This window comes from Mustelus asterias, chromosome 5 (assembly GCF_964213995.1).
Source record: "Mustelus asterias chromosome 5, sMusAst1.hap1.1, whole genome shotgun sequence".
Lineage (NCBI taxonomy): Eukaryota > Metazoa > Chordata > Chondrichthyes > Carcharhiniformes > Triakidae > Mustelus > Mustelus asterias.
In genome coordinates this window covers 111,204,568-111,226,424 of record NC_135805.1, presented here as the reverse complement: position 1 = coordinate 111,226,424, position 21,857 = coordinate 111,204,568, and the positions used below count along the sequence as shown (strand labels likewise).

The 21,857-nt window shown below is 42.6% G+C and overlaps 1 protein-coding gene across 2 annotated transcripts in view; it reads right to left on the bottom strand.

Annotated features, from left to right (window-relative positions):
* Positions 1-21,857, bottom strand: part of LOC144494157 (myelin transcription factor 1-like protein) — a 315,352-nt gene that overhangs the window by 255,021 nt on the left and 38,474 nt on the right. For both annotated transcript variants that reach the window (XM_078213754.1, XM_078213755.1), the window contains exon 4: positions 1,290-1,588. In XM_078213754.1, the coding sequence (XP_078069880.1) occupies positions 1,290-1,588 (299 nt within the window). The remainder of the gene's footprint in view (positions 1-1,289; positions 1,589-21,857) is intronic.

Genomic DNA, 21,857 nt, shown 5'->3' with positions numbered 1-21,857 from the left:
CCCCTGGGTAATTTCTTATTCCTTCTGTTACAGCTAAGGAATAGTGACCAATTAATGTAGCCCATTGCTGCCCAGGCTGAGATCAGCAAAGGTTGGAAGGCTAGGGATCAAACTTGGTGCCTTCAGGTACAGCTCAGTATAACATCGAATGGCGCAATTATCGACTGAGTCTTCAGAAATGCCTTTGTTTATATTTTAAATGTATGGAAGCCTAATCAAACAATGGTGAGTGTGGTAAGTAACAAATGCTTGCAGTGTGTAAACCATTTCTTCCAGATAATTAGATCTTAATAATAGAATAATCAATAGAGTCAACAATTTATATCAGACCTATTGGTTTGTGCTGGAACAGTGATAAAAGAGATGTGCCACAATGATTAACATAAGAATAAAAATGTCTTTACAAGGTCAGCGTGATCAAGTTATGCAAATTCATCATGTTAGAAGTAAATTTATTCTGGCACAATACTGAAATCCAACTCATGGAGTAATGTAACTTTGGCCTAAGAATTAAAATAGTATTCTGATTTTACAGCAAGTTATTAGTTATCTTTAATTAGGAACAATATTTTTATTCTCCTTTCTATAAAACAAATAATTCCCTTAATAAACATCTGGGTGCAGAAAATCAAAACTAATTCACATGTATTAGTAATACAGCTTATAATTATTGTATAATTAAAATAAAAACACCTCTGAACTCACATGGTTACTGTCAGAATTGCAGTATTAATACATGAACAATCTTGGTTACCAACAATACAATAATTACTGTCGTTTCCAAGTGAATATTCACAGGTTTAAAAAATCACTTGGATGACGAAGTTTTGAACTAAAAAAAATCACTTGGATGACGAAGTTTTGAACTAATTGCTTATTATGGAATGAAGTTTAAAAAGTTCCATCATGATCGGCATGTTGGAGTAAGAGGTGACTTTTATGATCTGTTAATGAAATCAATCATGTGTTTAAAACGAGCTTATGTGAATTCGCAACAGCACACTTAATAACAATAGGGTCATTTCATCAATTGCAATGAATCTGGGTTAGAATATTGTATCGCAATGCTTCTTGCGAATACAATTCACCACGGGGAATATGGGATCAGCAACTTTACACAAATGTTGAAGATAAATTCAAGCTTCCATATTTAGTCTCTACTAATTTTCAAATAATGCAAGCCAGAAATTAAGACAGCTGAATCCAATCTTAGAAGATCTTTGTTTTGACATTTTTATAAACTGAGCAGCATTCAAAGGCTTTTTCAATCTGTCTAATGTAATTCATACCTTGCTCGTTACTCTGATCTTCATACTCTTCATCATCCTCATCTTCCTCTTCTAATTCATCTTCGTCCTCCTCTTCCGCTTCCACATCCTCTTCTTCCTCTTCATCTTCCTCCTGATCATCATTTTCATCAGAATATTCCTCATCTTTCTCGTCCAGTTCCTCTGTACCATCAGTCTCATAGCACTCATCTACAGAAGAGTTGTCAGTTCTCACCAGGAATGGTTTTCTCTTCAGAGCTGGTTCACTTGGTTGTTTGTCCTGTATTTTCCGCTTTTTTGCCAATGGACATCCATAAACGCTAGAACAAGGAAACAGAAAACAATTAGTACAGTAGGAAGAATTTCTACATTAATGCATTGCATTTGGAACAGCAATCTTATTCATTCTAGAATTTACTATAGATAAACAAATTACATGTGTTAAGATAGCTAACACTACTAGGCCAATTAAATCAGTCAGATGTTCTCTCTTTGAAGGTCCAGTGCAAAAGTTTAAGAAATTCCATATCACTGAACTGCGTGGGAATATTTCAAGTGTCCTTTTAATCTCTTCAACGTTAACATAGAGCCAACTGCCTCATCAGTTGTGTTAACATTAAAACAAAGTCAGCATTGAGAGTTGCATTCTGTGAACTTTCTCACTCAGGAGAGTCTCACTCTCATAGTACCTGTGTATTTACTTCCTACTCACATTTTACAAAATTGTTTTTTGCCTCCTTACTGTGTAAGGCAGTTCTATGAGTTCATGCATGTTTCATTTACACCAGTATACTGAACAATTGATTATCTTGCACAGTATCGTAGCCTCATGTTAGAATTCAGGTGGCAAGGTCATGAGGAGTAGAGTACTGGAGTCTAGTCTTTGTATACTTGCAAGCTTATTGTTTTAAACAGAGTCACACATCACACATCATGCACCTCCAACCAATATCACATCTTTCAGTCTGCTCCTATATATGTATAATAAGCACAGGTGAGTCCAAAAATAATACCACCACCCTTAAATACCCAATGAATATACAATTAACAAATCATTGCAGAAGATCCCCAGCTTATTTATCAAAACATATTTATATGAGCTAACTAATGAAATATAAAGATACAAATATTGTTGTGAATGTCTAGTTCAGAATTCATGTGTTTTCGGATATAACTTTTAATTTAAAGAATTAAAGAGTTAAATGGAAAGATCCTGATTGAGAAACTGATAAACAACCCTAATGTAACGGCAAACCAAACAAGCCTAGGTTTAATTAACCTGTGTTTATCTTAGCAGGTCAGAGTTGATTGGGGAATAAAAACTGAAACAATGGCAAACCCATATCTGGAGTTCTTGGTAGAGCCAGGGTGTCCATTATTTTCTCCATGAAATAAACTAAAAGCGAGCAACTCTGGGAAAGAGGGTGGTAAGACTACATAAGAAATATAAATTATTCATATGAGTTCCAGAATCAAAGAGCTGTGTTAAAGGTAAAATAGCTTTGTTAACATTTTTGTTTGAGAATATCCCAAAGCATACCAAATTGTCATGGAGTCAGGATGTGGGAGTAAAAGGTTCTTTTGCTTAATGTATCTGTATATGTTTGCTAATAGAAGTTGGCAGTTCAGCTCGGGAACAGACAGAAGCATTTGCAGTTTGGTCTCGGTGTAGATTGCAGCTCACTGAATTGGGACAGCTAAAGGAATTAAATGTTAGTCATCTTAAGAAAAGAAAATACTAACTTTATTGTTCACTGTGCAGATTGAGGGTGAGGCTTGAGCTCAGTTTGGAATTCAAAAGATGAAAAGAAGCTGGAAGATTTGCCTAGCTCAAAGTAAAAGGAAGAAATCTACAGTGGTCCTCACAGAGCTTTGCAGCAGATGGTAATTTGCAGTTAGTTTGGAAGCAAACAGTTGATCTGTCAGCTTGGAACAGACAGAGAAAACATCTGCTAAGAGCTTGGAAATAGCTGTGGGACCAGCACTATTTGGAAGCTGTGGGAGCATAATGGGCTATTAAGCCAGTTGGTGACAAATCCCCACTTGAACTGAAGAGTCCACAATTATGAGTTTTAGAGAAAAGTGGAGGACCATTTATCCAAAAGCAAATGGAAGGATCCCCATAAATGTTATACCTCAGGGAACAACTGGAACACGGAGGAGAAATCAAGGCAAATTCTGGGGGGCTGGGGTGGTCCCAGGAAAAATTAGGAACATACAATCTTGGAGCAATAATACCCCATTTGGCCCTTTGAGTCTGTTCTGCTATTCATTATGATCATGGCTGATACTCTGGGCGTGATTTTCCAGCCAAGCTTGCCCCAAGGCCGGAAATTCCTGCTTGAGGCCAATGAACTTTTGCATGGTCCATATCCCACCCTCTATCTCAATGCTGTATTCCTGCTTCATTTCCATACCCCTTAATGCCATTAAAATCTAAAAAAAAATGTATCTCATTCTTGAATACATTCAGTGATTGGGCCTCCACAACCTTCTGTTGTAGAGAATTCCATAGGTTCACTACCCTTTTTTCCTCATCTCAGTCCGAAAGGGTTGACCCATATACTGAGTCTGTGTCTCCTGGTTCTAGATTCCCAAACCAGGGAAAACATCCTCCCTGCATCTGGTCTGCCCAGCCATGTTAGAATTTGATATGTTCAATCAGATCTCCTCACATCCTTCTAAACTCAAGTGAATACAGGCCATTGAACCAATTTCTCCTCATAGGACAGACCCATCAATGCCGGTATCAGTCTTGTGAACCTCTGCTGCACTCAATCTATGGCAAGTATATCCTTTCCTCGGCATTCAGACTAAAAGTGCACATAATACCCTGGGTGTAGTCTCACTGAGGCCCTGTATAACTTCAGAAAGATATCCCTACTTCAGAACTCAAATGTTCTTGCAATGATGGCCAACATACCATCTGTCGTCCTAATTGCTTGCTGCACCTACCTCTCCACATTCGTTGACTGGTGTACAAGGGAAGCCAGATCCCTTTGTATATCCATACTTCTCAATATATCAGCATTTAAATAATACTCTTCCTTTCTGTTTTTCACACCAAAGTGTCTAACTTCAAATTTAGCTATGTTGTACTCTATTTGTTATGTATTTGCCCACTTACTCAACTTGTCTAAATCACCTTGAAGCCTCCTTGCATCTTCCTCACAACTTACAATTCCGCCCAGTTTTGTGTCATCAGCAAACTTGGAAATGTTACATTTGGTTCCCTCATCCAGGTCATTTATATATATTGTGAACAGCGAGTGCCCAAGCACTGGTCCCTGCGGTACCCCACTGGTCACTACCTGCCACTCGGAAAAAGATCCATTTATTCCTACTCTCTGTTTCCTGTCTATCAACTAATTGTGGATTCATGCCAATACATTACCCCCTATCCCATGTGCTTTAATTTTGTCGAATAACCTCTTATGGGGTTCTTATCAAAAACCTTCTGAAAGTTCAAATACACCACGTCCACTGGTTCTCCCTTATCTATTTTACTAGTTATATCCTCAAAAAACTCCAGTTGATTTGTTAAGCATTATTTGTGTTTCATAAACCCTTGCTGGCTTTGTCCAATCCTGTTAAATGCTTTCCAAATATTCTGTTATCCTGTCTTTTCTAAAGACTCGTACATTTCCCCCACTATTTATGTCAGGCTAACTGATTTGTAATTCTCCCTTTTCTCTCTTCCTCTCTTTTTAAATAGCTTGGTTATATTTGCAAACAACTCATCCAATATTTCCAGAGCCACTTCCTTTAATACTCTAGGATTTAGATTATCAGGCCCTGGTGATTTGTCAGCCTTTAAACCCATTAATTTCCCCAGTACCCATTTTCCCATAACATTCAAGGCTTTAGGCCAAGTGCTGATAAATTGGATTAGGTGGGAGGGCAGGTGTTTTCCTGCGTGTCGGTGCAGACTCAATGGGCCAAAGGGCCTCGTCTGCACTGTATCATTCTATGATTCTATTCTATGATTAATGAAGAATTCTATCACATTATGATTGCTCTTCCTCAAGGGACCCTGAACGACAAGATTATTAATTAACCCTTTCTCTTTGCACAGTACCCAGTCTGAAACAGACTTCTCTGCGTGGTTCCTCAGTGCATTCGTCTAAAAATCCATCACGTATACAATCCAGCAACTCTTCCTTCACTATACCATTGCTAGTTCAGTTTGCCCAATCTATATGTAAATTAAAGTCACCCATGATTACAGTTACACCCTTATTGCATCTCTGATTTCTTGTTTAATACCTTCCCTTACATCTCTACTACTGTTTGGGGACCGACAGACAACACCCAACAATGTTTTCTGCCCTTTGGCATTTTTTATCTCCACCCACACAGATTCCACATCATGATTTTCCAAGCCAATAACATTCCTCACTATTGTATTGATTTCCGAATAAAAGCAAATTACTGCAGATTCTGGAGTCTGAAACCAAAAGAGAAAACGCTGGAAAATCTCAGCAGGTCTGGCCGCATCTGTAAGGAGAGAAAAGAGCTGACATTTCGAGTCCAGGTGACCCTTTGTCAAAGCTAAAAGGCATAGAAAGTGGAAGATAGTTATACTGCAGGAGGAGGGAATGAAAGATGAGTCCTAGCCATAGAAACCAGGGGAAAAGACTGCTAATAGCTGTCCACAGAAAGAATAAAGGGTGTGAATGGCCAAACGGTAAAGAAGCTGTAAGCTGTGACAGATGGAGATGTTGGGGAGGGGGGGAGGAAATGGAACAGAGATAGAATGTAGAAAAGGGTAAGCGGGGGGCGGGGGGAGAGAAAAGGTAAGGGAAAGGGGATGAAGCAGGGGGAAGGAAAGAGTGGGGGAGAAGAAAAATGAAAAAAGACAATAAAGAAATAAAAGGTAGAGAACAGTAAAAAATTAAATAAAATAGAATGAAAACAAAGGGGGTCGAGGTGGGGTAGAGCAAATCATCTGAAGTTGTTGAATTCGATGTTGAGACCGGAAGGCTGTAAAGTGCCTAGCCGGAAGATGAGATGCTGTTCCTCCAGTTTGCGTTGAGCTTCACTGGAACATTGCAGCAGGCCAAGGACAGACATGAGGGCATGGGAGCAGGATCGTGTGTTAAAATGGCAAGCAACCAGAAGGTCAAGGTCCTGATTGCGCACAGACCGAAGGTGCTCAGCAAAGCGATCACTCAGTCTACGCTTGGTCTCTCTGATATAGAGGAGACCACATCGGGAGCAGTAAATGGAATAGACCAAATTGAAAGAGGTGCAAGTGAAACGCTGTTTAACCTGGAATGAATGTTTTGGACCTTGGATGGTGAGCATGGAAGAGGTAAAGGGACAGGTGTTACACCTTCTGCGATTGCATGGGAAGGTGCCATGAGTGACAGGAGAGGTGTTGGGTATAGTGGAGGAGTGGACTGGGTTATCCCAGAGGGAACGGTCTCTGCAGAATGCTGACAGAGGGAGTGAAGGGAAGATGTGTCTGTCCTTGGCTTGCTGCAATGTTGTGGAGATGCCGGCGTTGGACTGGGGTAAACACAGTAAGAAGTCTAACAACACCAGGTTAAAGTCCAACAGGTTTATTTGGTAGCAAATGCCACTCGCTTTCGGAGCGCTGCTCCTTCGTCAGATGAGTGGGAGATCTGCTCACAAAGAGGGTATACAGAGACACAAACTCAATTTACAGAATAATGATTGGAATGCGATTCTTTACAGCTAATCAAGTTTTAAAGGTACAGACAATGTGAGTGGAGAGAGCATTAAGCACAGGTTAAAGAGATGTGTATTGTCTCCAGACAGGACAGCTAGTGAGATTTTGCAAGTCCAGGCAAGTTATGGGGGTTACAGATAGTGTGACATGAACCCAAGATCCTGGTTGAGGCCGTCCTCATGTGTGCGGAACTTGGCTATGAGTTTCTGCTCAGCAACTCTGTGTTGTCGTGTGTCATGACGGCTGCCTTGGAGAACGCTTACCCGAAGATCAGAGGCCGAATGCCCGTGACCGCTGAAGTGCTCCCCAACAGGAAGAGAACAGTCTTGCCTGGTGATTGTCAAGCAGTGTTCATTCATCCGTTGTCGTAGCACCGGCATGGTTTCCCCAATGTACCATGCCTCGGGACATCCTTTCCTGCAGCGTATCAGGTAGACAATGTTGGCCAAGTTGCAAGAGTATGTACCGTGTACCTGGTGGATGGTGTTCTCACGTGAGATGATGGCATCCGTGTCGATGATCCGGCACGTCTTGCAGAGGTTGCTGTGGCAGGGTTGTGTGGTGTCGTGGTCACTGCTCTCCTGAAGGCTGGGTAGTTTGCTGCGGACAATGGTCTGTTTGAGGTTGTGCGGTTGTTTGAAGGCAAGAAGTGGAGGTGTGGGGATAGCCTTGGCGAGATGTTCGTCTTCATCAATGACATGTTGAAGGCTCCGGAGCAGATGTCGTAGCTTTTCCGCTCCGGGGAAGTACTGGACGACGAAGGGTACTCTGTCCACTGTGTCCCGTGTTTGTCTTCTGAGGAGGTCAGTGCGGTTTTTCGCTGTGGCGCGTCAGAACTGTCGATCGATGAGTCGAGGGCCATATCCTGTTCTTATGAGGGCATCTTTCAGCGTCTGGAGGTGTCTGTTGCGATCCTCCTCATCCGAGCAGATCCTGTGTATACGGAGGGCTTGTCCGTAGGGGATGGCTTCTTTAATGTGTTTAGGGTGGAAGCTGAAGAAGTGGAGCATCATGAGGTTATCCGTGGGCTTGCGGTACAGTGAAGTGCTGAGGTGACCGTCCTTGATGGAGATGCGTGTGTCCAAGAATGCAACCAATTCCGGAGAGTAGTCCATGGTGAGTCTGATGGTGGGATGGAACTTGTTGATGTCATCATATAGTTGTTTCAGTGATTGTTCACCATGAGTCCAAAGGAAGAAAATGTCATCGATGTATCTAGTGTATAGCATTGGTTGAAGGTCCTGTGCGGTGAAGAAGTCTTGTTTGAACCTGTGCATGAAGATGTTGGCATATTGAGGTGCGAAATTGGTCCCCATGGCTGTCCCGTGTGTCTGGATGAAGAACTGGTTGTTGAAGGTGAAGACATTGTGGTCCAGGATGAAGCGGATGAGTTGTAAAATTGCGTCTGGAAACTGGCAGTTGTCGGCGTTGAGTACTGAGGCAGTTGCAGCAATGCCACCATCGTGGGGGATGTTGGTGTAGAGTGCCGAGACATCCATTGTGACGAGGAGTGCTCCTGGTTCAACTGCTCTATGTACGCTGAGTTTCTGTAGGAAGTCCGTAGTGTCGCGACAAAAGCTGGGGTTCTTTGTACAATGGGTTTCAGGATGCCCTCGACATAACCGGAGAGGTTCTCGCACAGGGTCCCATTGCCCGATACGATGCGATGGCAGTGTGTGTTTGCCTTGTGTATCTTCGGGAGGCAGTAGAGATCTCCAACTCGGGGAGTACGTGGGATGAGAGCACGGAGGGTGTTCTGAAGGTCCGGATCAAAGGTCTTGATCAGAGTGTTGAGTTGGCGGGTGTGTTCTTTGGTCGGATCTGCGGGTAACTGTCTGTAGTGTTCCTCGTTGTTCAGTTGTCGGTACACTTCTTTGCAGTAATCCATTCTGTTCAGTATGACAATGGCCCCTCCTTTGTCTGCTGGTTTGATGACAATGTTGCGGTTGGTCTTGAGAGCGCGGATGGCGTTCTGTTGTGCTTGGGTGATGTTCGGGGCTGTCTTGTGAGTGCGGCTGATGAATTTGGTGTTTACGCACCTCCTGACGGCTTGGGCATACATGTCAAGTCGAGGGCAGCGGCCTTCCGGAGGAGGTCAATTCGACTCTTTCCTCTTCAGATGCACTGCATTTCCATTATGGACGGTCACCTCAGCACCTCACTGTACCGCAAGCCCACGGGTAACCTCACGATGCTCCACTTCTCCAGCTTCCACTTAAACACGTTAAAGAAGCCATCCCCTAAGGACAAGCCCTCCATATACACAGGATCTGCTTGGATGAGGAGGATCACAACAGACACTTCCAGGCACTGAAAGATGCCCTCATTAGAACAGGATATGGCACTCGACTCATCGATCGACAGTTCCGACGCGCCACAGCGAAAAACCGCACCGACCTCCTCAGAAGACAAACACGGGACACGGTGGACAGAGTACCCTTCGTCGTCCAGTACTTCCCCGGAGCGGATAAGCTATGACATCTCCTCCGGAGCCTTCAACATGTCATTGATGAAGACGAACATCTCGCCAAGGCCATCCCCACACCCCCACTTCTTGCCTTCAAACAACCGCAAAACCTCAAACAGACCATTGTCCGCAGCAAACTACCCAGCCTTCAGGAGAACAGTGATCATGACACCACACAACCCTGCCACAGCAACCTCTGCAAGACATGCCGGATCATCGACACGGATGCCATCATCTCACGTGAGAACACCATCCACCAGGTACACGGTACATACTCTTGCAACTCGGCCAACGTTGTCTACCTGATACGCTGCAGGAAAGGATGTCCTGAGACATGATACATTGGGGAAACCATGCAGACGCTACGACAACGGATGAATGAACACCGCTCGACAATCACCAGGCAAGACTGTTCTCTTCCTGTTGGGGAGCACTTCAGCGGTCACGGGCATTCGGCCTCTGATCTTCGGGTAAGCGTTCTCGACACACGACAACACAGAGTCGCTGAGCAGAGACTGATAGCCAAGTTCCGCACACATGAGGACGGCCTCAACCAGGATCTTGGGTTCATGTCACACTATCTGTAACCCCCATAACTTGCCTGGACTTACAAAATCTCACTAGCTGTCCTGTCTGGAGACAATACACATCTCTTTAACCTGTGCTTAATGCTCTCTCCACTCACATTGTCTGTACCTTTAAAACATTCCAATCATTATTCTGTAAATTGAGTTTGTGTCTCTGTATGCCCTGTTGCTGCAATGTTCCAGTGAAGCTCAACGCAAACAGGAGGAACAGCATCTCATCTTCCGGCTGTCCACTTTACAGTCCGAAGGTCAGCAGCGGCACAGCAACTGTCAGGAGAAAGCGCTTGCTTGAAAAAATGGTAAGTCAAATTCCTGTAAGTTTAGAAACAATTGGATGCTGTGTGTGAGGGGGAGGGGAGTGGAAGGTTTGAGGAGGGGAGATTGGAGGGTTGCGATGAGGTTACAGTGGAATGGGAGCGGCAAGATCAGGATGGTCTGGGAGAAGGTTGGAGGAAGGTTAGGGGGCTGAGGGGTAATTATTGGGAAGTTAAAGGGGCCTGGGGGGGTGAAGATTGTGGGAAGGTTGTGGGGTATGTAGGGAGGTTAGAGGAGGGTTGATGGAAAGTTGAAGGTGGGGTTGGACGCAAAGTTGGTGGGAGGTTAGATAGCGGGTCGAGTAAGGTTAGATGGAGCTTGCGGGTGGTTGGAGACAGGGCTTGGAGTGGGGATTGGGGAGTGGTGGGAAGTTGCATAGGATAGGTTGGATATGAGGTGTTGGGGGGAGATTAGTTACAGAGTTGAATTGTTTTTGTAAATGTAGTTATTCTTTGTAGTCCTAACATCAGTTGATTGCTCCTCCAATTGGCCCTCCAATTTCACCATTACTGCAGTCACTCTGCCAACTGAATGCAGGTGTAATGAAAGAAAGACAAAGCCTACATTTATAGAATTACTTTCATGATGTCTCAAAATGCTTTGCAGTCAATTAAATACTTTCCACTTGTATGCACAGGTATAATGTACAAATAATATCAAATGGCAGACCAGGCTCAAAGGGCTGAATGGCCTACTCCTGTTCCTAATATATATGTTTGTATGTTGTTCTGATATGGATGAGATGAACTGGGCTATATGGTCTTGTTATCCTTGCGACTAGAGGGTTGAATCATGGCTAGAGTTCTGTACATTTTACTTCTAATGTAATTTTACTGTGAGCGGGCTTTATGGGGTGAGATTGCCAGGAAAGGGGTGTGTAAGGGGTTCAGTGAACCTGTAACCTGTTCTGCACTGCACACGATTTTCAAGAATTGTTTCCATTGACTTCAATCTTGTACTTTTGTCTGCTGAACTATTATCTCACCCTATCTTAGTGCTTTTTATGAGTTTTTTGAGGTATTGAAATATTGTGGTGAAGTTGCATAGTGGATATTGAAAATATATTGTAGTGAGAAGCAGCAGAGTCTTCAGACTTTCTGAACAAGGTTACAATTGTGAACCAGTTTATGTCCTCTGGCCTCTTAAAAGCTGTGTTGCACAGAGACAGCAGAGAGCTCCAATGCTTCTCACTGACAGTGAAAACCTATATTGTTCAATCATTCTACTTTGTTGCTCAGAAGTCATTTGGTCTTTCTACCCTGCTAGATCATTGATAAAACAGAATCCAATTACACCCCTGGTATTAAACAATGATATTGAATACTATCTTGCACCTAGACAGGAGAAAGTTATCTTCTACTTCAACAAAATGGAAAATAACTTGTGTAGTTTATGTGAGTACTCATATTGAATCTTTCTCTCAAATCTGAATTTACTGTCACCATGTCCATATGGTGTAATGTGCAGAGCATGTTAAGGAAGACTGAAGTAGTCACCAAAATCAGTGTTATCACCTGCACAGTATAACTAATGGGATATTTTCCGATAAAACTAGCAATATTGCATGATGCTATTAAAGTTACATTTGCATTTTTTGGTTTTTTTTAATAATCATGGTGCGATCACCAACAGGGCACTCACAAACTAACACTGCATTATATCTTTGTTGCTCTTAATATTAAGGATCCATGCTACATATATATTGGATAATATCTGTAACCAGATACCAACAATGTGCATTATCATTTTACCAGGACCTTACTGGAATTGTCTGCTGAACTGATTAGTGAATCTTGAAAGGGGAATACATATCATCCCTGATTGAGGGAGTGGGTTAAAGTCAGGTGGAGGAATATGGGGCCTGGAAACAGGAGATGCATGTTTCTCTCCCTGGCCCTGGTTCCAGTCATTTCTCCAGTATTTTCTTTTACTTACACTGATTTCTTTTAAGTTTCTCATTCTTACTAGAACACGATTCCCCATTATTTCTGGATTTTTGTGTGTCTTCTATCCTGAAGACAGGCTCAAGGTATTTGGTACTTGGTACATGGTGAGGTTCTCTCCGTAGTCTTCCACAATGACATTTTCATTTGAGGTGCACAATGAGTGCAACCGATGCTCACATTAATTTAAAAAGTTCAACAGATTTCCCTTAAATTAATTCTTCGAGGACATGAAGATTAAGATTTGTGGGAGATTTTGTTCCAATCTTTAATTGTTCTTGGGAGAAAAAGCAGTTAGTAAAGGAAGCACTTTGGGGGTGTATATTTGGAGTTGTTGGTCATGAAATCTTTGAGCTGTTGACTTTCAGCCTTGATGCACTGCTTAGAAATATGTCATTGTTTATTTAAAATGTTATAGAGGCATGTCAACCTTTAGGCTTTGCTTCAGTTCTGCAGACTGCCAGTCTAGCAATGTGACCAATTGAGAGATGCTAATATTTTGCAAGCAATTGTTTATAACAGGACAAGCTGTCCAGCATTGGGACTTTCTCAAGGAGGGTAATGTTTTCAGCAGTATGTGGGCCCCAAGTAGCTGTATTGTACTCTAAATGTGGTCCAATGTCTGGTACAGCATTTCCTTGATTGTAGTTGAAAAGTGATGGAAGTTCCATTTCACAAACCCAAACATTGTGAATGCTTTGGAGACTGCGTATTGACTTTGTACATTCCACTTATCTTGGATGTGCATTCCTAAGCAACTTCAAGGGAGAACCACGCATTGTTGTTGGGTACTGATGTACATTGCTTATTGCTGATTCACATGATGTTACATTACTCCATGTTGAATTTAATTCCCCACATTTTGGCCCATTTGATGAGATTATGTAAATCTTTCTGAAGGCCAACCTCATCTGCTGCTTCAGTCATGGCTCTATAAACTAGCCATGCATCTGCAAAGAGTCTAATCTGGCTTGATGTTCTATCCTGGAAGACATTGCTAAAGAGGTGAAATAAGTGCTGGCTCAGGACAGTACCTTGGGGTAGACTGCTTATGACTACTTTCCAGTTTGAGGCTTCCCCATTCACTGTGACTCTTTGTTGCTGTTTGGTAAGAAATATTCTTAATCATTGCTTTGTATTTCCTTGGACTCCATAATGATCTTGTTGTCCAGTAACTTCACATACGGTACACAGTCAAAAGCCTTGGAGAAACATAACATAACTGGATCTGTGGTGATGCAATAGTCAAGGTAGTAGGTCAGATCGTGGATGGCAAGGATGTGCTGTGATTCTGTTGATCTGGTTCATGAAAAACATGCTGCTGAGCAATGAGGATATTCTGCGCTTCAAGTCGTTTTATTAGCTGAATATCAATAATGTGTTCTACTAATTTACAGCAAACATCAGTAAGCAAAATAGGTTGATAGTATGTTGAATTGGTAGGGAGTTCTTTCTTGTAAACTGGAGAGGTGGTAGTCAGTCACCGAGTAGTTTTCCTGTGCTCATAGATTGTTGAAAGATACATTATAACACTGGTGCAAACTCACTTGCTACTGTTTTAAGTGCATGATGTGGGATATCATCAGGACCACAAGCTTTACATGGATCTATGTAATGAAGGTATTTCTCAATATCTCTTGTTGTAATTATAACATTAGGCATGTTTTTATAAGTCTGTCCCACACTACAAATTCATACTCATCTGTACTCAAGGATTCCTTCCTTGAAGACACTGCAATATTTCCTGGAGTCTTCTGTCCTGGCCAGCTCAAGTTCAAATTTACGCTTGGCATGTTGAATCTCTCTGCTAACCAGTTTGGTACTACCTTGTCTGAAGTGTTATTGTTCACCAAGAAAGTTTAGCATAGTTTCTCCTGCTTGCAGACGGTTTTTATTAAATAGTCTAATAACCATAGAGTACTCCACTTTACGATGTAGATTCTGAGAGGGATTTGTAGATTTACAAGATGATTTACACATTCGATATTTGTTCGATACCTCTGCCATCTTCTTATTGCTCCATTATAATTTTTCCTATCTCTGCCTCTGATGGACCCACACGTCCTTTTGAAGGCAGGTAAAGGTGAAAACATAATGGGGGAAAAAGCAAATGGCCGATTTAGCTGCCCAGAGTAATAAGATTTGTCTGGTTATCAAACGACAAGAGACAGAGTGAAAGACAAAGGTTAAAATTAACATGTCTGAAATTATAAACTACTCATCAAATCTTGGTTTCAGTCTTGCCTGTCTATTTGTTTAGTAGATCTCTCCCTAAAAAAATGCAATAAGTTCCTGCTAAATCCTTTTCTAAGTCAGCTCCAAACATCTATTCATAATTTACGTGGCATAGACTATGCAATGTAGTTCCTTGAGTAGAGAAGATGAGGGAGGGATCTAATCAAAGTGTTTATCAGGAGAAACTATTTCCTTTGATGGGGGAGACTAGAAGAAGGGGAATTAACCTTAAATATAGAGCTAGACTGTTCAAGGTTGATGTTAAGAAGCGCTTGTTCACACAAAGGTGTACTGGAAGTCTGAAATTCACCTGCAAAAAGCTGTTGGGGTTAGGTCAATTACAAATTTCAAAACTGAGATTGAGAGGTTTTTGTTCAGCAAGAGCACTAAAAGTTATCAAGGCAGTTAAGTGGATTAATGATACATATCAGCCATAATCTATTTGAATGGCACGACAGGTTCCAGAGGTTGAATGACCGACTCCTATCCATATGTCCCCCACCCCGCACTTTGAGAACACTCACTATTTCAAATCAGACATGAAGTGATCTGGATCGTAGGCATCTTTGCAGTTAGCTTTGAATTCAACCTTCAGGCACCACAGCGTACAAAACAAAAATGAGGGCAAAATGGTTTATTGCTAAATTTTCACACATACCCTTAACAAAAGATGAAATTCTACGTTTGTACAAAGCTAGGCGTTTGGTGGCAAAAGGCGCTTAAATATCAGCTAAAACCGGCAACCACCTCCTCATCACGAGTCGGCACGCAGTTGTTGAGGTATTAAGTCATCATGTGCTATGGAAATTTCAACTTAACACATCTTTTTTAAAAAATACATTCTATCACAAAGCTCTCCAGCGGCTTCTATTGGGACTTTCAAAGCGATTTTGTACCAAGAAATGATGCTCAATACAATGATCAGGAAATTACTCAGAGCTGTTCCCATTTCACTGTGAATAAAGTTACTGCCACGCTCTGGACAAAGGCAAAGCAGGAGCAGTTCCATGGAATTCCTGAACAAGAGGATAAATATACAGCTCGCTAAAAATCTGGAAAATTCCAAGCAAGACATCCAAGATAAAAAGTCAAAATAGTTCAAATTCTGCTTTTGATCTTAATTTAATTTTCAAAAGACTGAGCAATATTGTGATGCAGCAGCTTAACTTATGTGAAAAGCCCAAGCACACGTTTCACTTGTTCATCTGTTTCTCGGTTCTGAGGCGGTAAAATTTGCAAAATGGTCCTATCGATCAAAATGTTTAGACTTTTAAAATTATTTGCAGCAGCAGGTAGGGAATACTCAGAAAAAAAAATTTTTTTAATGCTGTGTTAGCTCAGTAACTCTTCCCCCATCCAAAAAGCAGTTCTGATTTCAGCACTATGGATATTGTTACACAACCAGAGAGATAAGCTCAACCAATGCTGAACTATACAAAGTCTCTTCATCACTCTAAGACCAGGAAAACTAGCATCCAAATGTTACATTCTGATGTTAATACAGGGTGGATGAATAACCAGTTCTCTGCTAATATTAAAGGAATTTAAAAAAATTAAGTTTTAGAAGTTATCTAGATATCCAGTCGAAATCTTGTTTTGTATCAGTTGTTGTTATGCTGCAGCAGGAAGCCAGAGGCTTGGCAACCTGATCCCATTCACCAAAATTTAATTTGTGGGATATTATTACCACAACTTCATCATTGATGCAAAACTAAAACTGTCCCAAATTGACACAGTATGACTGGTTTATAAAAATAACTCCCAGCACACTGCCTCCAAACATTCCTGTTAATTTTACTTCCTTGCTTCCCTACCAGTGAAGGTGAATGTTATCCCTGAATTAAACACTATACTATAAATGATCAGGAAGTTGACCTTCAAGAGTCCTACTTAACTTAATTATTTTATTTCTAATTAAAAATGTGCTTGGGTGCACATTTGACATCTGCCTCTGAGGTTAACATAATTGGCTTTGATTGAAAATTTGTGAGGAGTTTTATGCGACATTCTCCCTCCCCTGAGAATTCAACTCAGTTGTCTCCAGTTGAATGTCTACACAGAGGTAGGTTTGCTCACCCCAAAAATCAGCAATGCAATCTTTCAATTGCCCTGCTTAACCTTTTGGTTTTCCTGACTCCAAGGTGTTTACAGACACCTAGGACGGGATTTTCCAGCCACGCGTGCCCCAACACCGAAAATTCCTGCCCAAGGCCAACAGACCTTTAAATGATCCACTAAATTTTCTGTCCCACTCTGTATGATTCTCATGGCAGGCAAGACTGGAAAATTTACCCTCTAGTTCAGAAACAAGAAAATAACAAAAAATTAAAGAAATACATTGTACTAACATGACACTGGAAAGTGCTACTTCACAAAATGTTTTTTGAAAACAATGACCCTGAAATTCCCGGGAAAATTATGGCGAGTCTGCGGCACTCAATGTAGCACAGTGTGTGCAAAGAGCCGGACATTGTGAAAAACAGATATGACAAGAGGCATAAATTGTCCCAAACTGTTGGGTGGTTTGCAATGCTCTGACATGAACCTCACAAAAATGGGATCTTGTCGTCAATTTCCTTGTGAGTTTCAAGAAATCGTTGCATTTACACCATGAAGGGGAATTAAACATGTCAAAGAAAATTAATGTCATAACAACTCTTGTAAAAGTAAGTTTCATATTCCTGCAATGAACTCAACCATCGGGGTCCAGAAAGGGAATAAGTGAAACTATGAAGCCTCAAAGACAAATTATTCCAAGGATTTTAAAATTTGAAATTTGAAATTTATTTTCTTACTTTTCTTTTGACTTTTTTTCCTTTCTTAATTCAACCTGTCTTTATTTCTCTTTTTAAAAATCTAACTCTAATTCAGACTTTTTCCTCATCTACCATGGTCTAGTTGGACCAATGAGTGGCACAGGCTTGGAGGGCCGAAGGGCCTGTTTCCTGTGCTGTACTGTTCTTTGTTCTTTGTCCTGGTTCTTGCTCAGTCGTTAGGTTTCTTTGGTGAAGAAGATACTCTATTGATCCTGTTGCTCACCAGGGTCTCAGATGCTGGGCATGTTATTAACTCACATGCCCAGCAACCTGCAACACAAATTCACACTGAAAAGTAAGGAAACAAATTCACAGCACAGGGCGCTCTGCTGCTGCAAATGCTATGCCATGAGATTCAGTTATCCAAAATGTCAGTTCGGCCCGTATCTTTTTCCTAACTAAATCTGAGGTTTTGTCCCTTTGTTTTCAAATTCAAACATTAAATCTATGCTTACATTTCAATTAAGACTGCAATATGTTCTAAGTTCCAATTGCTACAAGGTGGTGTCTTCCGTCGTGTGCTTTCACTAAAAGAAATAGACGGTCTCCGCGAGACACCTTTTGAAGATGTTCCCAGAGTACCAGTCCAAAGATGTGCAGGTTAGGTGGATTGGCCATGTTAAATTACCTCTTAGTGTCGGGGGACTAGCAGAGTAAATGTACAGGGTTATGGGGATAGGGCCTGGATGGGATTGTGGTCGGTGCAGACTCGATGGGCCGAATGGTCTCCTTCTGCACTGTCGGATTCTATGATTCTATGTTCACATAAATGTACTGACCAAGTATGTTGCTTAATGAGATGTGCCGTTCCAAACTCACTAACTTTGAAACATTTTTTTCATCTAAATTGTGTTTGCGTTCCATAAAAATGCTTTTTTTCACAAGCTTTCAGTGACAACCTAGGGGATTTATTTCCAAGTTTTAAATGAATTACGAACATGCCTCATAGGTAAAGTCATTTAATAATACTTTGGTTTAGCGAGTTATTATGTTACTGGCCAGTAAATTGTCGAACGCACTCCTATAGATTGCTTCAACATGACATGAATTGCGCACATTATTCACCACTGTTCTGCTGAACACCACTGTATTGTTGCATGATAATGTCTTGTGTGTGATGCTGCTGCCCTTCAAAGCAATCAGCACCAACAGCTGTTAGATCCTCAAGTCCACATCACCATCACAATCTTTCCGATCCTAAAAAGGTTATATACCAAACTCACACTGAGACAGCCATCAGTTGGAACCCCATTTCATAACAATAAAACAAAATAAACATAAACACCAACGAGGGTTAAAAACAGTTATTCCATCAATAGGTGTAGATGATGCTGAAACTTCGTAGCTTCTGGTACCATCTGAATCTCACAATTTAACATTCCCCCGTGACACTGCCATCAATCTGGCATTCCATCTATTTCAATGCAATTCATGTGGGGATACAGATCATTGAATACAATTTTGTTATTCAATGGTCTTCATTTGCATAACTTAACCAAGCATAGGGACTGAGATCAATCGTTGACTACACTTAATGCTTACAATTGCCTCAGCTAATGGTCCAAAAGTAGCATATTTTAATCATTGCCAAGTCTCATTGCAAATTTCCATCCATGACACTTTGGAACCATTAATATAAATTTATATTTAAACTGACATTTTGAAAAGGATTCAGACTTAGCAGCATCCTTTTTGCATTGGCCAGATTGTAACCTTAATATTATTTGTTTATTTTCTCGCTCTGAATAAAATACTAGTAACTGGAAATTTAAGAAAGCTGAATGACAAATTATTAGTGAGATAATTATTTCTGATGTTAATTTTTTCTAACAAGAGTCGTAGGATGGTAGAGAAAACATGAGGTGTAGCTGGATCAGAGGAGTTTTTACACAGGTCTGACTTTTACGGGTCTCCTTCAGCCTACTTGAAGGCATGGGAGAGGTGGTGGGTTCGTAAAATGAAGTGGGTGAGCTTCCCACCATGCGCTGGCATCTCCAACCAGGGCCCAGGGAGTGGAGTGCTGGGGCCCCAGGGAGGAGAGGCTGAAAGAAAGACCCAGGAGTGAGGCGCTGCAGAACACCAGGTCATAGGGTTGAGGGGAAGAGGCTAACTGCCATGTATGGCAGACTGTGTGTATGTGGAAGCGAGAGTGTGAGCGAGAGAGTGTGAATGAGTGTGAGTGAGAGAGTGTGAGCGAGAGAGTGTGAATGAGTGTGAGCGAGAGAGTGTGAGCGAGAGTGTGAGTGTCAGCGAGCGAGTATGAGAGTGAGTCGGAGCGAGAGAGAAAGTGAGAGAGTGTGAGTGGGAGCGAGAATATGAATGTGGGTGAAAGGCTGTGAGCGAGTGTGAATGTGCGCGTGAGCAAGAGAGTGTGAGAGTGAGTGGGAGCGACACAGTGTCAGTGGGAGGGACAGTGTGACTGAGAGTATGTGAGTGGAAGTGGGAGTGACAGTGTGAGTGGGAGTAAGTGTGTGTGAGTGAGAGCGAGAGTGTGTGTGTGAGTGGGAGCGAGAGTGTGTGTGAGACAGAGAGTGTATGTGTGAGAGCGAGAGTGTGTGTGAGTGAGAGCGAGAGTGTGTGTGAGTGAGAGCGAGAGTGTGTGTGTGAGTGGGAGCGAGAGTGTGTGTGTGAGACAGAGTGTGTATGAGAGCGAGAGTGTGTGAGTGAGAGCGAGTGTGTGTGTGAGTGAGAGCGAGAGTGTGTGTGTGAGAGCGAGAGTGCGTGTGAGTGAGAGTGAGAGTGTGTGTGAGTGAGAGCGAAAGTGTGTGTGAGTGAGAGTGTGTGAGTGAGAGCGAGAGTGTGTGAGAGTGAGAGTGTGTGTGAGTGAGAGCGAGAGTGTGTGTGTGAGAGCGAGAGTGCGTGTGAAAGCGAGTGTGTGAGTGAGAGCGAGAGTGTGTGAGAGTGTGTGTGTGAGAGCGAGAGTGTGTGAGAGCGAGAGTGTGTGTGAGTGAGAGCGAGTGTGTGTGAGAGCGAGAGTGCGTGTGAGAGCGAGTGAGTGAGAGTGTGTGTGAGTGAGAGCGAGAGTGGGAGAGTGTGTGAGTGAGTGGGAGAGTGTGTGAGTGAGAGTGAGAGTGTGTGTGGGTGGGAGTGAGAGTGAGTGTGTAAGTGAGAGCTAGAATGTGTGTGAGTGAGAGCGAGAGTGTGTGAGTGGGAATGAGAGAATATGGATGGTAGCGAGAGATTGTGTGTGGGAATGAGAGGTTGTGTGTGTGGAAGAAAGAGTGTTTGGGAGTGAGAGTGAGGGTGGGATTTTCTGGCCTCGCTCACCCTGAACCAGGAAAATCCTGCCTGAGGTCAACGGACTTTTCCATGGCCTGCCCCTCATCCACTCCAATTCCTGTGGCGGGTGGAACTGTAAAATTTGCCTGTGTGTGTGGAAGTAAGAGAGTGATTGGCTGGAATTTTCCGGTTGTTCATGCCGGCGGGATTCACAGTCCCGCCAGTAGTGCCCCCCTGCCTGCGGGTTTCCCGCCAGCGTGAAGTGACATCAAAAGGGATTCCCTTTGACAGCAGCAGGACCAGAGATTCCCACCGCTAGCAAACAACACACCACCTCCTGCTGGTGGGAAGTATGCGTGTGTGTGATGGAGAGTGAGAGAGTGTATGTGTGTGCATGTGTAGGAGTGCGTGTGTGATGGGGAGTGAGTGTGTATGGGAGCGTGTGTGCGTGTGCATGGCGGGAAGAGACAGAGTGCATGAGTGCATGTGTGTGGGAGTGAGACAGTGAGAAAATCACGCCAGCATAAAACTGATGTTTGGGTTCCCACAAAATTCTCCCTCCAACCGCATGTCATTGAACCTGCCAGTGCAGCCATGGGGAAATTCTGCCCTAAGTTTTTGTGTGTGCATATGTGTGGGAGTGAGTGTACACGCAAGTGTGAGAGTGAGTGTGCGTGTGTGCATGAGTGAGAAAGTGAGTGTATATGTGTAATTGTACATGTGAGAGAGTGTGTGTGGGAATGAGAAAGTTAATGTGCGTGTGAGCGAATGGATGCGTAATTGTACAAGTGAATGAGAGTGCATGTGCATGAGTGAGAGAGTGTGTGTGTGTGTGTGTGTGTGTGTATGAGTGACAGAGAGTGGGTGTGTGATTGTTTGCCTTACTCCCAGTCTCTGGGTTCTCACTTACTGTCACCAACACATACCAACATATACACACACCCACTCACAGTGGGTGAAGGTGAGTTAGTGGGTTGCTGTCAGGCAGGAAGGTGGGCCCCTCTTTTGGAGGTCCCCTGGGCCCAGCAGAGACATGCCGCAATCTCCCTCCCCCCTCCCGGACTTCACCCTCCTCCTTAAGATCTGCCAATCAGGATCCTCCAAAATTCCAGGCTTATCTTTAATTTTGAGCTCCATCTACTTTTTATTCATGAGGATTGGTTATAGTCCCAGCAGTGACCACTGCTCGATCCTGGCACAGCTGGGATTATAGAGCTGTCGGCCAATCTGCTGTCCAGGGTAGAACTTCTTCCCAGACAGGGGCAGGCATCCCAACTCAAACAATTAAGGCTGACGGGGTAGCCAGGTTTGG